General features: G+C 24.8%; 1 protein-coding gene across 1 annotated transcript in view; it reads left to right on the forward strand.

Moving 5' to 3' along the window:
• Positions 1 to 14,739, forward strand: part of LOC129989499 (cilia- and flagella-associated protein 251-like) — a 44,777-nt gene extending 30,038 nt beyond the window's left edge. The window contains exons 19-26 of the mRNA XM_056098072.1: positions 1,969 to 2,140; positions 2,855 to 2,946; positions 6,030 to 6,161; positions 8,623 to 8,734; positions 8,954 to 9,044; positions 10,110 to 10,244; positions 14,114 to 14,280; positions 14,470 to 14,739. Coding sequence (XP_055954047.1) covers positions 1,969 to 2,140; positions 2,855 to 2,946; positions 6,030 to 6,161; positions 8,623 to 8,734; positions 8,954 to 9,044; positions 10,110 to 10,244; positions 14,114 to 14,280; positions 14,470 to 14,649 — 1,081 coding nt within the window. The 3' untranslated portion in view covers positions 14,650 to 14,739. The remainder of the gene's footprint in view (positions 1 to 1,968; positions 2,141 to 2,854; positions 2,947 to 6,029; positions 6,162 to 8,622; positions 8,735 to 8,953; positions 9,045 to 10,109; positions 10,245 to 14,113; positions 14,281 to 14,469) is intronic.
• Positions 14,740 to 15,879: the final 1,140 nt, after the last annotated feature.

Genomic DNA, 15,879 nt, shown 5'->3' on the forward strand with positions numbered 1-15,879 from the left:
TAAAGGAATTATTAAAAATACTTAATTTTTCTGCATGTTTTTTGCTTGTGATGCATAATTTTCAATCAGGTCTTTAGAAATTTATTGAATATATGAGCAGTATGCCATCAATATATTATATTAAAATTGGAAATAATAGTTTGATTTTGTTCGAAAATATGAGTATATGCAGTAAAAATTTTTTAACTGTGCGTGTGCAAAAAAAGGATATTTATATGTGCATGTGCACATATAAATATCTTTATTTAAATTCCAGTCAATTAGGCACATTAAGAACAATAAATTTTATGTTATTCCTTTGGAATTAAAAAAAAACAACACCTTCTCATATATTTTTATTATAATATTTCATAATATATCCTTTTAATACACCCTTATAATAATTCTTTTTAATTTTGTCATCATTTAATATTTTCCTTAATATCTGTGCTGTTTTTATGAAAAATAAATTAGTTAATAAATAAAAATCTTTTTTTGTGAAATGGGGTTAGCCCAAATCATTTCTTTCTTTATTGTTATGTGTTCGGCTCCGTGAAGGCTCCTGTTGTAAAAGCATGATTTCATGCATAGTCAAAATTGAGGGGTAGTTATCCAACCTTTCTTGAGAAATTTAATGAAAAATTGTTTACTTTTGAATGTATTCAAATATTTTTGACCAAATAGTGTTTGTGAACGAAAATCATTATCAAGAAATTGGGAAATATTTCGTATATTTTTTTGAAGGGATCTTTGAATAGATATTAAAAATTAGTTTTATATTGTATTACTGACTCCTGTTATAAATTTTTCTTTTCTCTTAAGAAATCAAGTTCAGGGCTACTGTCACAGCTCTTTTTATGGATTTTTTAATTTGTTTTTTGTTTTGACATTTTTTTTAAAAGCATAAGTAATATGAGATGAAATGGCTATTGAATTATATAAAAAAATATATGCTGTTACATTATGTAAAGAGCAGATTTACTATGTTCACTTTTTTAATATTTGTGCTAAACACTGAAATAATAGTATTACTAAATATTTTTTTAAAAAAATATGTAATTTTTCAGTGTTTAAAGGCTATTTAAAACATTATGAAAGTATATTAACTCTTAGTAAAGAAAAGTTCTTTAGCCCATTGTTGAATAATAAGATACTGATCACTCAAAACTACCAAATGATAAAAAGAAAGTTGCAAATAGTGAAAAGTATGCTTAAAATAATCTCATAATGTAAGAGAATTTCATATTTTTTATGTTTCTGCACATTAATTATTTTGATGTTTTTCATAAATCTGCCAATGCTTATTTTTTTCTTCTGAAAGATAGATTTAATTGTAATTGTATTTTAAAATGTATTTCCAAATATGGTTATTTTAAATTCTTAAATAATAATATTAAAAAAAACTGTCAACCATATTATTGACTGATAATTCTTTTCTGTAAGAATGACAAGATTGTTTTATTTCGGACATCATGTGTATTATCCCTGAAAATTTAATTGGTTGACTAATAATTAAGATTTTAAAATATTAAATGTTGTCATTGAAAGCTCTCTACTTTAAGTGCACACAGTTTAGAAGTTCTCAGATATTATGAAAAGAGTGTAAACTTGATTATAAAATTTCATCTTTACAAACATGAAACAAATCAAATTAAAGTGTGTAATAAGATGGCAAACTTTTATGATTAAACGCCATTTCATAATTAACTGCATATAAGTACCAATGAATGTTGATAATGTTAACCAGCAGTGGAAACATTTAAAAACCACACTTCTTTTGGAAATATGAGTTTTATATTTAAAAATCTATTATGTATATTTTAATCTATGTAGTAAAATGGATATATCTTTACAGTGTAAAATTTCTGTATGAATTAGCCTCTCAATTTCAATTTATTAATGGAATGCAAGTAAGAATAGAATTCTCAAATTATATATGTAAATAATGCAATTGATTATTTTCATGTTTATGTTTTTGTTCTTTTGAAGGATAATGTTATTAGAATATCCTGCTCATTCTGCTGATTCAATTGAAGAGAAAGAAGCTACAAATTTAGAGCAGTATTTTATATTTTGCACTACTCATTCAATTGGCTTAGCCAAGTATCCTCTTGATGGAAATCCTTATGGAAGCTTGGCATTAGCTTCTCACCCATGTGGTGTAAGAATATTTATTTAGAGATTTCTTGTTAACAATAGATGTGCTCATAAAAAATAATGATATATATAAATATAGCTATTTAATTGACTGCTAACTATTTAATTGACTTCTTTTATAAAGATTTGTGTTAACCCATTCACTGCCATTTACAAGATATCTCATAGGAAACTGCTGTAAAATTAAGTGTCCATAAATTTTTCTTTCAGTGAATGGGATAAAACTACTGCTAATAAATACAAAACATATCATTTTTTCAATATACAGGAGTTCAATACTGACAAAGAGACTGCAGGTTCATTACCTTGCTATATATATATATATATATATATATATATTTGTATTTTAGTATAGTGATTTTAGATTTTATAAAAATTTCATTGTTTTAGTTAAAACTTCTGCATTTAATTTTGCTTATTTTTTTTATAAAATATTTTATGCAACAAAGTCATATGCATAGTCGTGAATTAGCATAAATTTTAAAAAAAATCTATTAATTTTAACTAAATTTATAATACATGACCAAATTTCACTTGTTTTTTTATTAAAAAAAGTTAGTAAAGTATTTAATTTTTACTTTTGTTAAAAATAGCCCTTGCTTATTGAAACTGTTTAATTATAGTTAATATATGATATTCTTAAATATATATTATTTTAAGTAATAAATGGTTATTTAACCTGTATTTTAAATAACATAAACTTACTGTTGCATTGCAGGTAAATGCTATTATAGCAAATCAACAGCAAACATTTTTATTTACAACTGGATTAAAAGATTCTTGGATTTATATGTATGAAATTAATCACATGTATGTAATGAACATTTTAGTTGCTTTTTATATAAGAGTACCTTATAAGTAAGAATCTCAAACTGTAAATCGTTGTCAGAAATAATTTTTTACAAAAATAAATTCATAATTCAACAAGCACTCAATTTAGAAATCATATCACTAATTGTGATGTAAATAATATTTAAGATAGATTTTTTTTGAAGCTGTGCTATATAGTGCTATCGTGCTATTTTGAAGCTGTGCTTTACTGTACTTACCATACTTGTATAAACAATAATATTTATTGCATAAGCATATTAGAAGATTGAATAAAATCTTTTTACTGTCCCTTTGAATGATATTTCTTAATAATTAAAGGCTTAACCTGTCTGAAATGTTTATATAAATCCATCATAAATTTAAAAATAGACATCATCATCACATATAGAGAGTGATGTACAAAAAGACTATATTGTTTCTTATTGCTAATAATTTAGAACCAGGCATGATTGGTCGCTTTTCCATGTCATCATCATCTTTCATAAAATGTTTTCTGGGAATCTGTTATTCCTTATTACCCTTTTTAATATTCATTTACTATTCTGTAAATTCAGTGGCATTTTCTGTTGATTTCAACTTACTTTCATGGTGATAGGGGTTTCAAAACCTTTAAAATTGATTTCTTTTTCTGTTTTATTTAATAGCTATTTCCAAATATTACATAAAATTGTAGATTTTTTTAATCATTACAAGCGGTTTAAATTAAAAATGAGATACTTGATTCTGCAGGACCACAGATTTTGCAGCACTGTGAGTACCATTTGTACTGATATTTTCATTCACTAGATAATAATGACTCCCTCCCTCTAAAAATACTTTTTTATGTGTTCTTTTCGAGGCTGCAAATTTTTCATAGTCTATTGTTTGTATTATCAAATGTATATTTTCATTAATAGATAAGGAAATGTATTGATTCATTGTATTCTTTCTAGAGAGTAAAATTTCTTACTTTTGGGACTATTATGGGTAAATGATGAATGATTTGCTCAAAATAGGGCGGAAATGCAGCCTGTACGTTTTCCTCCCCCCCCCCCCCTAATGTGTTGGATTTATGTTCAGGTAGAAAAATGTTTTCTGGTACAACATGATAATAAAGATTAGCCTGGCATTATAGCTGTTTAGACATTATAGTTTTGAGACAAAATGAGACCTTCTGATTCAGTTAGCTTATTAATATGTGTATTAGTTTAGTAATATTTTCTTATCAGTTTTTTTTTAAAATTTGTATTATAAACTTCTCTCTCTCTCTCTCTCTCTCTATATATATATATATATATATATATATAATATAATATGGATTTATTACTTTTTAAGAAACATATGAATTTGCTACATATTTTCTTCTTATTGATATTATTTGTTCGAAGTATCAAAGCTGTCTTTTTCTCTTTTCTATATTCATAAGTTTTATTATTTTTTGGCCACATCCACAGCTCCATAAAACAATGATATGAGTAAAAGGCTGAATATTTGTATGTAATTTCTTCTAGCTGTTCAATCACTGTAATTCTACAATTTTCCTATCTCTCATTGTGACATTCCTCTTTGATCTGTCAACACTGTTGTTAAGCATAAGCTGTTAAAGTCTTTTTAGATATGCAAAAACAATTTGATCTTCATATTATCAAGCCCACTAACATTAATAATAAAAGATGCCATTTTTAATGTATTAACTAGATTTATTCTCTGTTATGCTAAAATTCACTAATTTTCTTTTGATCTAGAAATTATTAGTTCCAGTAATATTTATAGTCATAAAATTATTTTATTCTACTGTAAATGCATATATTTATATACCATGTGAGCCTGAAGATAAAAATTTGCGCAAGGTTCCCTAATGTACTCATGCCATAGACCTGATTTAGAACTAATGTTTGAAGCTGTTCCTATTCAAGAAATATCATGGTTGTAAATGAATTGATTTGAATAAGCAGTTGGCTTACCTGTGCAATGGTGGTTTATTTTCTGTTTCTATATGTGAATTACTGATATATATTACAATGACAATTGTATCTGATACTAATATATATGGTAATACTGAAGACATTGCTGTATCTTTATTACTCGATGTTTTTGCTTGAGTAATTTCTTCTAATTAAATTTGCTGTTTTGGTTAACTTTTTAGTTCACTGATTCAATATGTTAAATCAAGGGTTTATTGTATTATCAAAAAGAGGACAGTATTGTAGTATATTATTGACATTTCTTTAAATGTTTTTATTCTGTGTGCATTCGAAATTGAATGATTTATGTGGAAAAAATTTAGTCATATGAATTGCATAAGTTGATTGATAAAAAAATATTATAATTAAATCGCAGTTTATTGATTTCAATAAGTCTTTGTTTGTTTGGAAAGATATATGGGTGAAAGGAATTTTTTACCTTCTTTATCCAAACATTGTTTTCATAAGCAAATGTTTTAGTATGTGGTTAATGTAGAAAGATTTTCAAGTAAGACCAAAAAAGAAAAATTAACAAAGCATTGACAATTTAGAGGTAAAAATTTATATGAATCTGTAACAATAAATAGCTTTAACTGCAATTTTTGAACCAATAAAAAAATTTCCTATCTTTACTTTTTTTTTTATTTCCTCTTAAAACCAAGTTTTGTTTGTATTTTAGATTTCTTGAAATCATTTAAATAAAAAGTTTATTAAATGCAATGTTTGCAATTAGCTATTCTAGTAATTGTTAAATATAATCAAATATTAGGTTAGATTATCTGATTGGGTTTTATCTTAATAATAAAAAGTCCCTTTATCCAAATTTTAAACTAACAAAGGGTTTATTTAAAGTGTTTTGTTTTAAATTTTATTCAATGTCTTTAAAAATTCCAAATTTGGTGATTGAAAGTAAGAATCTATTTACTTCACTCCTGATTATAAATAAATAGATATTTAGTTTACGAAGGTGTTGTTATAAATAATGAATTTAAACAGAATTTCTGTTGATAGTTTGTTCTAGAAGTCTGTTTTTTAATCAGTTATATACAATGAATACAAAAGAAATTTATATATAATGAAGAACATTTATTTCATAAATGATTATTTGTGTTTATATAGGGCTTTGCTGAAATCAGAACAGAAAGGAGGAAAAGGCCTTGATGCCTTCAAAACTTTATTCCCAATAAATGAAGACCCAGATGAGATGAAAAAGTTACTCATATTAAGTGTTTATTCTCTGGAATCAGAAATGTAAGTGCATAAGTAATATATATTGTATAAATTTTTTGAATACTTTGAGGAAATGTGTGAGGTATTTCACATTTATTATTGCTCAATTTAATATTTTATTAGTTTTTTATTGATTTACTAAATTCAATTTTTAAAAATAAATTTTTATTATGCTTATTCTTATTCTTAAAAAAAAGAAAGAAAAAAAACTGAATGAAGGAATAATATTATAGTGTTTTGAATTTGAATATTGTACATTTCTTTAAAATAATCTCATGTTATGAAAGAGTGGGAAAAATTCTATAAGATTACATCATTTCCATTAGGATACCTAAATTTAAACTCAAGGTACAAGTGCTGAAACCTTGGTGAAATGCAAAATTCAGCATCAAAATATTTAATGTTGAATATTGCTAGTATTGTTCTAGCAGTATTTCAAATTTACTAAAAATTTCTCTATTTAGTCTACAATAAACCATATCAGTGTTCTAGTACAGGAGAAATTTAGTCTTTCATTTGCTATTCATCATATAAATTGGTTTTCATCAGAAAAAAAAATAAAAACTTACAAAAGGACATTGTCGCTTCTGATTTTAATTTTCTACATATCTTAAGACTACTGCTTTTATTAGGTTCAAGAAAGAAAATTTTAAAACCAAATAAAAAAATAGCATTTTTATCGAATTAAAAATGCAATGGAAATAAATAAACAAATATCCTTACATTTGAAAGAGTTCATGTTGATGGATTTGCATGCTATTTATCCATATTTATAGATTTTCACATGAACGTCTGTTTCAAAGATGGCTGATTGTAGGCTAATTAGAAAGTTGATGGAATGGACATGTTTTTAGTAAATTTAAATATGATAAAGTACTGTATAACAGTATATGTATTCTACATTAAAGAATTTGGTAAAAATTCAATTTTGTATTTCACCTAGGTTTTTTCATTATTAACTCGAAAGCTTTGAATTCAGGTATCCTGATAAAAATGGTGTCATCTTATGATTTTTCTCGTTCTTTCAAAATAAATATTCTGATTTTAAATTCTAATTTAAAATTAGTATTTTTTCCTTATTGGTAGTATAATTACTTCTTTAATTCATATAACATGTAAATGGTAGAAGATAGAATAGTGTTGTTATAGGGTTTTATGATTATCTTTCATTTGGAAGATTGGGTCAAATTCACACTGTGTATAATATATCATTTTTTATATATATAATGTGAAGTATATTTATGTAAGAAAATAACTACTGAAAATTTCATTATACAATTTCTATTCATAGGAATTGCACATGATTTTGAAACCTATTTTTGGTCAGGTATCCATTTATGTTAAATGAAAGCAAATCCTCTAATTTACACATTCTGATGTGTCATTCCTTTTAATGTTTGTATTAAACGTGTAAATTTTCTGATTTTTGTATATGTAATGGTATTTTTTCTTTTCCTTTTAATTTTTGGAAATTAATATATATATTAGATCTTTAGTTCAAAAATAAATTTCTTGTCTGGATTGTATAAAAATATGAAACTGTATTTGACTGCTTCAACTTTGATTAAATATGTATTAATTTATTCTTCATTAATATTTTGGAATTTTGGAGATAATATAGAACAAAAAAAAAAGTGTGTGATATTTATAATGAATAACAATTTATAATATATAGAAAATTATGTATATTTAATATTAAATGCAGTAAAATTAAAAAATAATTACTTCAAAGTGTTATAATTTTCTTTTACTATTTATTTTATATTATTGCATTAATCTTTTAAAGATGCATACCACATTTTTTTACCATCACCAATGGTTTAATGCAAACATTTTATAAATAAATGAAATGAAAGAAATGCAATTTGTAGGGTTTTTTAAAATTTTTATTTCCTATTATAGTAAATTCATAAATATTTATGAAATTATGTATTACAGGTATAGATACATGTATGGAGAAATACAATATCTACCTTGGCAATATCTGTAAGAAAATGAAATGATAAAAAGTTTAATTTGTTTATTGAGTTACATAGAAGAAATATGAACTGAAATATGAAGTTAATCATTTCAACTCTTCTTATATATACATTTAATGTGCTTTATGTACATTATGTATTTGGACAGTAGAATGAAGGAAATTGCATGAAATGCTTTTAAATGATTTTGAAAGTGATGAAAAGTTCCAAGTACTTATAGTTCACAGCTGTTTTGTATACTTGGATTTTTTTAATTTTGTTTTTGCATAAAACATTGGTAGTGACCACTTTTTATTGTACTTATAAAAACTCGGGTTTTTGTTTTTAGTGATACATTAGTAAAATAATTTTTAATATTTTTTTGGAAAGTTAGTACTTTAAAACATTTACTGATAACATTTACATTTGCTTACTACACACAGCACCTCTTTTACAAATTAGATTTTGTAAATAAAAGAAACCATACTAAATGATAAAATTTCATGCATTTTTTTCCCCTTTAGAAAAATGTTAAAACTAGGTTCTGATAAAGAATTCTTACTTAAAGGAGAAATCCCCATCAATTGTTTAGAATATGTTTTATCAGCTTTAGGATGTTTTTTGTCTTCAGATGAGGTTAGTATAACTTAGTATCTTTTAACTATAAATTAATTTTCAATTTTTTTGCTGCCATGAATAAAAATTTCTAAAAATGAAAAATTTTAGAAAAATTTCCAAAATATTATTAAATATTTAGAAAGATAGTTAATATGTCACTGAAAATTTATTTCACATTTGGTGTGTGTGTGTGTTTGTTTGTTACTAAATGACAATTATTGAAAATTTATTTTTTAGTTTCAGCTCATGTTAAATGACATTGATTTTGCCAACAAATATTTACATAATGGTAAAAAGGAGACATTAGATTGCTTAGAAATTATGAAATGTAAGTATTTATTATATTGCTGTTCTTCCTCATTTTAACATTTGTCTGTTTAACACATACATTAAAATACATTTCTTAAATTTATTATTAGAATATAGAAATAAGCTTTTATTTGATATTTTGCCTTGTATAATTGATTTTTTTTGTGGTGTTATATAAAGAATAAAAATGAAATTTAAAATTGGCCCTTAAGATCTTGAATGCTTATTTTTAGAAATTGTTTTGGGTGAATTTTCATATTCAGAGTAAATTTTTACTTTCACCATTAATACTTAAGCAAATTTCCTTTTTGTAAATATAATTTATAATTGTTGTTTCATGCTTTATTAAGTTTATTTAGTGAGTACAAAACAAATATGAAATGGTTTTTTTTTTAATTAAAGGTTTTTCTAAATTTTGACGTTTAATTTAATTTGATGTTTTTTTTAAATTTTTGTTTATTAAGTATATGTTAATGATTTTATTTATATACATTTTTACTGACATAATTTTCGCAAATATAAGTTTTTATATTTTTTAAATATTTTCTTCTTTCTAGATGCTACGAAAAATTTATAAATCTATTAGTATCATTTCTTATTTGTGATAACAAACCTTTATACATATTATTTAGATTTATTTATTTTCCTGTGTAACTTATATTTAAAATCCAAAAGTATACAGAAGCAATGAAATATTATAGACTTTTTGTTTTAGAACTTATGCAGTTAACACATTCATAATAATATATTTACAATATGACGATTTAATATATGTATGATATTAAAAGTGTTACTTAATCATAGAATTTTTAATTAATAAATAACTTTTACATTTAACATACTTATATAGTTAATTTACATCCATGTTACATCTTGTTTGACTTACATCCATGATTATTCATGAAATAAATAATTTTGTGTTTATTTGTTGTTAGTGCATTAAAGTTTGTTTCTGTGAAGCTTAAAAATTTAACTTTTGTGTTTCTTCTTTCAGTTCAATTAAAATACTTAAGATACTACATTTGTTAATTCAAAAAAAAAAAAGCCTAAGATAGCAGTTATAAAATGTATTAGTTTTTTTAAGTGTATGTGAATTATCGTCCAAAGGAATCTCTGACAAAAGAAAAAATTACTCATGCTTTTAAAGAATTGATTTCTTCTGAAGAAGATCCAGATAAAGTCATAAAACCACATTTTATAAGTATTTTAGAATCAGGAGGTAAGAAAAAGTTAAAAATTTATTTTTTAATATTAATTATTCTTTTCAGCATGTTGTATTAATATTAGTAATTGTAGTTTATTTAGTTTTGAAAAAAATGTTAGATAATATGTTCTTTTAGAAAAATGATTTCTTTATTTTAGTCTATTTTTTCATTAATTATGTTTTTGAAGCTAAGCATACCCTTTGTTTTATGACGCGACAAGAATCAAACTCAAAAGACATGCAAAATGTCAGGTTGAAATTATATGCTCTTTTATTTACTTACTGTAGCTTTTACTTTTTTTTTTTTGTGGTTTTTATTGTGCACTTTCCATTTTTGATTTGCAATAATCACCAGCTAATATTAATAAATAATGTAACTTGATATTAATTACGCAATCAAAATTAATTAAAATGTAAGAATAAGTAATACTTATTTATCTACCCTTGTATATTAAATTTTGAAGAAGAATTCATATAATTTACACATTCTATTAATGTCTGTTTTAGAAAATAGTTTCCTGTAATAATTAGAAATAGGTAGAAATATTTAATTTTGTATATTTTATATTTATAATTTGATATGCAAAACTGAGAAGCATTCACTTTACAAGCAGTATAATGAAATAAAATTATGCTGAACTTAGAAATTATTCCAGAATTTTCTTTATTATAACTCATGTAAAAAATTAATAACTGATATGCTATATGTGAGAATATCAATGAAAAATCTGATTGTTACAAGTATAAAAGTAGCCAACTTTAAATATTTAGGTTAATTGCTATAATGATGCACTATTTCTTAATTTTATGTGATTTTATTTTTTTCAAAACATCATCATAAAACATATTTTAGAAATTATATATAGACTCTATTAGACATTTTTGGGGATTATTCAATTGGGTTATGAAATCTTTTATGCATATACAGTCACTACAAGCCAAAATCAGATATCATATAGAAAAAAACTTGTTCTACCAGAACATTTTAGCTAAAAGGAATTAAAAAAATGTGAAAAGTTTTTTTTTTTTTAACAGTGGATTTATTGTACAACTGAAAGCAAAACTAAATAGAGCTCATTCTTAAATTATAATAAAAAATCTATGAAAGAGAGCCCATAAGCCAACAGCGGACATATCACAATTAAGTACCAAATAATTGCAACCCTCGGTAAAAATCACTGCCAATTTTATAATTAACATTATAATTATTCAAGGGAATTTCTCAATTCTGTTATGTTCATGTACTGTGGAAGTAGGCTCTAATTTAATTAAAATGGCATGCAATGAGGTCAAACGAGCATTGGGTTAAGAAAAATGGTTATTAAGCATGTTAAAGATAGAAAGTCTGTACCAAAAATATCAGAACTTGTCGACAGAAGTCATTCAATGGTTCATGACATCATGAAATGCTTCAAACCCAATAATCAGGTGGAAAATAAGCCTAAGACAACCCAAAATATGATTTTCACTGAAGCAGATGAGTGATATTTAAAAAGAGAAGTTAAAGCAAATCTGTTCCTTTGTACACCAAAGTTCGCTAATATTGCTGAAAAGGAATCAGGGAAAAAATAAGCCCATCAATAATAAGAAATGTGCTCCAAAAGGTAAAATTCAATGGAACAAAAAATTACATAAGTAAATGAAGTTAGATCATAAGACTTAAATTTGCAAGGAGCGTGAAAGCAAGGATTTTTCTTATTAAAAAAATGTGTTATTTACTGATGAGAGCAAACTCGACATTTTTGGATCCAATGGCAAGCCTTACATCTTGAGATTACTGAACAAGGGATTGTGCACACACACACAAAAAATTTTTTTAAAGTAACTGTGAAACATCATGGTGGATCAGTAATGGTCCTTTTCAGCTACTGGTACAGGGAACCCTGTATTTTATTGTTAGGAGAATGGATCTGAGTGCATACCTCAACATTGTAAAGAAGAATTTATCGCAATGTGTGCAGAAACTGTCACTTGGTAACCAACTGGCAATTTTATCAGGAAAATTATCAGGACATAAATTTTATCTAGTGCATTTCTGGTTCCATTATAATTGTCACCACGCCATGTACACTCCACCCTAAAGCCCCAATATGAATCCCATCGAAAATTCATGGTAATATCTTTAAAAAAAAATATCTGAGAACACCGTTTCCAGTAAAGATGAATTGAAAAATTTATGGCTGCAGAAATGGGAAAATATTGAACCTATTTTTGTGAAAAATTGGTGCATCCTATGCCTAAACAAAATACTAATTCATTTGAAACATTTACTAGATTTTAAAATTTTCTTATCTGTCCAAGTTTTGATTGTGCATTTTTTCTTGTTTTGTTTTTTGCCATAATTTCTGGTTAAAATGATTTTTGTTGTTTGTTTTTATAATTGCAATAAATATGCTATTGAAAATTCATTTAACTAGGTTCTTATCTATTTTAATATATTTCTAATATATTAATTTTTAGTAAGAAAGTTTTGACTGTATTAGTATCTTTTCTTGGATGTCCGAGTTTGGCTTGGAGTGACTGTATATTAAAATATAAATGGTTGAATTTCTTAAACAATTTTTTAATGAAATATATTTTTTTTAAATTTAAAAACTATACAATTTTTAAAAATTCAAAATATTCCAAGCGACTTAATTTTTAATTTTTTCTATTATTTTTTTTTCTTATTACCCAATGTAAATTTATTTGGAAAAAACTACATATGATTTTGTAACTTCAATTAAATGCTAATGTTTTAGAAATATTTTTATGCACACTTACTGAATTTTTGTAGGAATTTTATGTTTTCCTGAACTAGTTAAAAAAAATTTGAAACATAAAATGCATACCCTATTTTCTTTTAATGTTTGACCGAAATCTTTATTATCAATTTCATTTAATTTCTTCAAAAATTAAGATACCTGGAATATTTCAAAGATATTTAAATCTAATTACAATATCAATTTGAGAAAAATCATTAAGATGAACTCTTTTTCCCTCTTAACCCTTCAAATATTTATTTTATTGAATAATACATTATATAACACTATTTTAATTTAATATAAACATATATTTTGGTGATGAAACGATATAAATAAAATTGCATATTCGTCCATTTGTGCTTATTTTAAAGTACACTGTCTCTTAAGCTGAATAAATTGAAAAGGAAGAATTAAAATACTAATTGATGCGCAAGTTTTATGGAATGGCTGAATCTGCACAAAAGCTTTATATATGTAAACACTGTTTATAGCAAATGGATGTTATATATAGTCAGATTCTGATTATACAATTTGATGATACTGAAATTTGTGAAATGCATTTGGATATAGTAAAAATTGCAAATTACAATACTTTGTTATATAAAAGTGATAATTAGAATTAAATTGGTTTGGATAAAATGTTTTTAATTATAATTAAAAAATAAGGAAGTACATTTTCAGGTGCATTCAAATTTAACTTCACACTCTTGTTGTAGTTACTTAAAAAGGTCACATTTAGTTACTAAATTTTCTGAAAAACAACTGCATTGTCATAGGTATCTTCTAAAAAGTGCGAGTATTTTAATAAATTCTACAGCAATAGAAATATTAGTCCTGGCTCTATAATATAATATGAGAAATAAAGTAACTTATCTGATACAGTTTTCTACAGGAAAATATGATTAAACACATTTGAATTTTATTATTTGAAATAAATATAGTTTATATAGAATTCAAAGCTCAAACTATAGTATGCAATTATTATTGAATCTGAATTCAAAGGAATTTTTATTCAAGAAATATATATACATAATATAATTTTTTTATACATATATTAAGCAAGAGAAAATTGCTCATTCAATTATTGAAGAATATACTTAAAATTTTTGTTTAATATTTTTTATTACTGTAAAAATATAGGTGATCCACTTTTAGAAAGTGAACTTATCACTATAGTGCAGACTTTGAAAGATACTGAGGATGTTGTGCCTTCTGTGGACGAAAATGCAAAAGTTGAAAGTTTTATACATACAAGTGAACCAGAATCTGCAAATAAGGATGCTCCTGATGATTTAGTAATTCCAGATGTATGGTGTATTTTTAATTAGAAATTTATTTATGAAATTAAGTCTGTTAAAACTAATGATCGTATTGAAAATTTATTAAAATATTAGAACTTAATGTTGTATTCCAATATTTTATGTAATTTTACAATAATCTTGAAGAAGCTGCTTATGTACACTGCTGAGAATTTTTATGAGTTTTCATGTTTTCAGATTATTACAGAAGAAATATTTTTCCAAGATATTTTATGCATGGAAAAGGCTAAAGAAGATTTGTCATCTTATATTTTGAAAAGGGATGATTTTAAACTTAAGGAGAAACCTCCAAAACTCGAAGATTTTTTGGCTGTAATCGAAGAAAATAATATGTGGGAAGACATGGAAAGTTCTTAGTTATTTATGGATATTTTATGAGTGCTTTTTTGGGTGCCGTTCCTATTTCAAGTCTTTTTTTTATTCAGGTATTTATTTGTAAAATTTTTCTGGAGGTATTGAAATAAATAGTTTTCTGAATAAATATCATTGCTTTTTGTTTAATTATTTAAATACCTGACAATGGTGCTGAAAAAAATTCATGCCCTGATAAAGAGTTTTTTCTTGTCCATTTTACTTACTTCTTTGTATGGCCACATCTTGGATAACTTCTGTATTAAAGTTTCATTTTCAATTGCTACATTTATGTCACTATATTAACTTATCCAGCCTTTTATTTTACACAAGAGTCAAGGCTCTTGATTCTAACATTATTAGGCGATACATTTTTGAAGTGTATCAAATTTATACTAATATTAATGATCCTGCATAAATTTGTAAAAAAGTATAACTAAAATACACTTTAGCATCCATGCAAGACTGCATTGCACATTTTCCAAAGACAGGGCAAATTCAATTTATAAACATCTAATTTAATTATCATTTCATTAAAAACCATATAAATAAAAACTAAAGTGAATTATAGATGAAACTTAAAGAACAGTCTGTGTTTTAATGTCACAATCAGCTGTCTCATATCCGAAAATATATAGCAGAAATGATATGAATATGAGAATCAAAAAGTAATTAGAAAAAAATATATATATAATTAAAATTTTGTGTCACAGTTATTATGCCATTTACAAGACTTGCACTAATTTTTAATTAATTTATTTGGTTTAATGATCCATGACTAATATAAGCTTAAATACTGCATTGAGAAGCATATAGAGTGGTCTTAAGATGTTTTGATATAGCAGTTTAATTAATAATGCTTACATTTTAGAATAAATTTTTTCCCTAACACTTTTCTCTTTCTTTTTAAATATTTATATGAATTATGAATCATTTACTGAATCAAAATGAGAAATTTGCGCCACTGTAAGTTTTAAAACTGTTTTAGCCATTTTGAAATTATGCATAGTTAACATAAATTGAAATATATCCTATCGGATTTAAAGTAGTTATAAATATTGTAACTAATATAGAATTTACTTATGGAATGCAAAACAGATTTATAACTGATTTCATCAGATAAAATAAACTGATGTAAGTCAACCATCCAACTCTCCGACCCGCCACGAAGGCACACGGATTTAAACCATAAAACTGAATGACATGACCGCCGCAACAGCAACATTGGCGGGAACT

Source organism: Argiope bruennichi, chromosome 2, assembly GCF_947563725.1.
Source record: "Argiope bruennichi chromosome 2, qqArgBrue1.1, whole genome shotgun sequence".
NCBI lineage: Eukaryota > Metazoa > Arthropoda > Arachnida > Araneae > Araneidae > Argiope > Argiope bruennichi.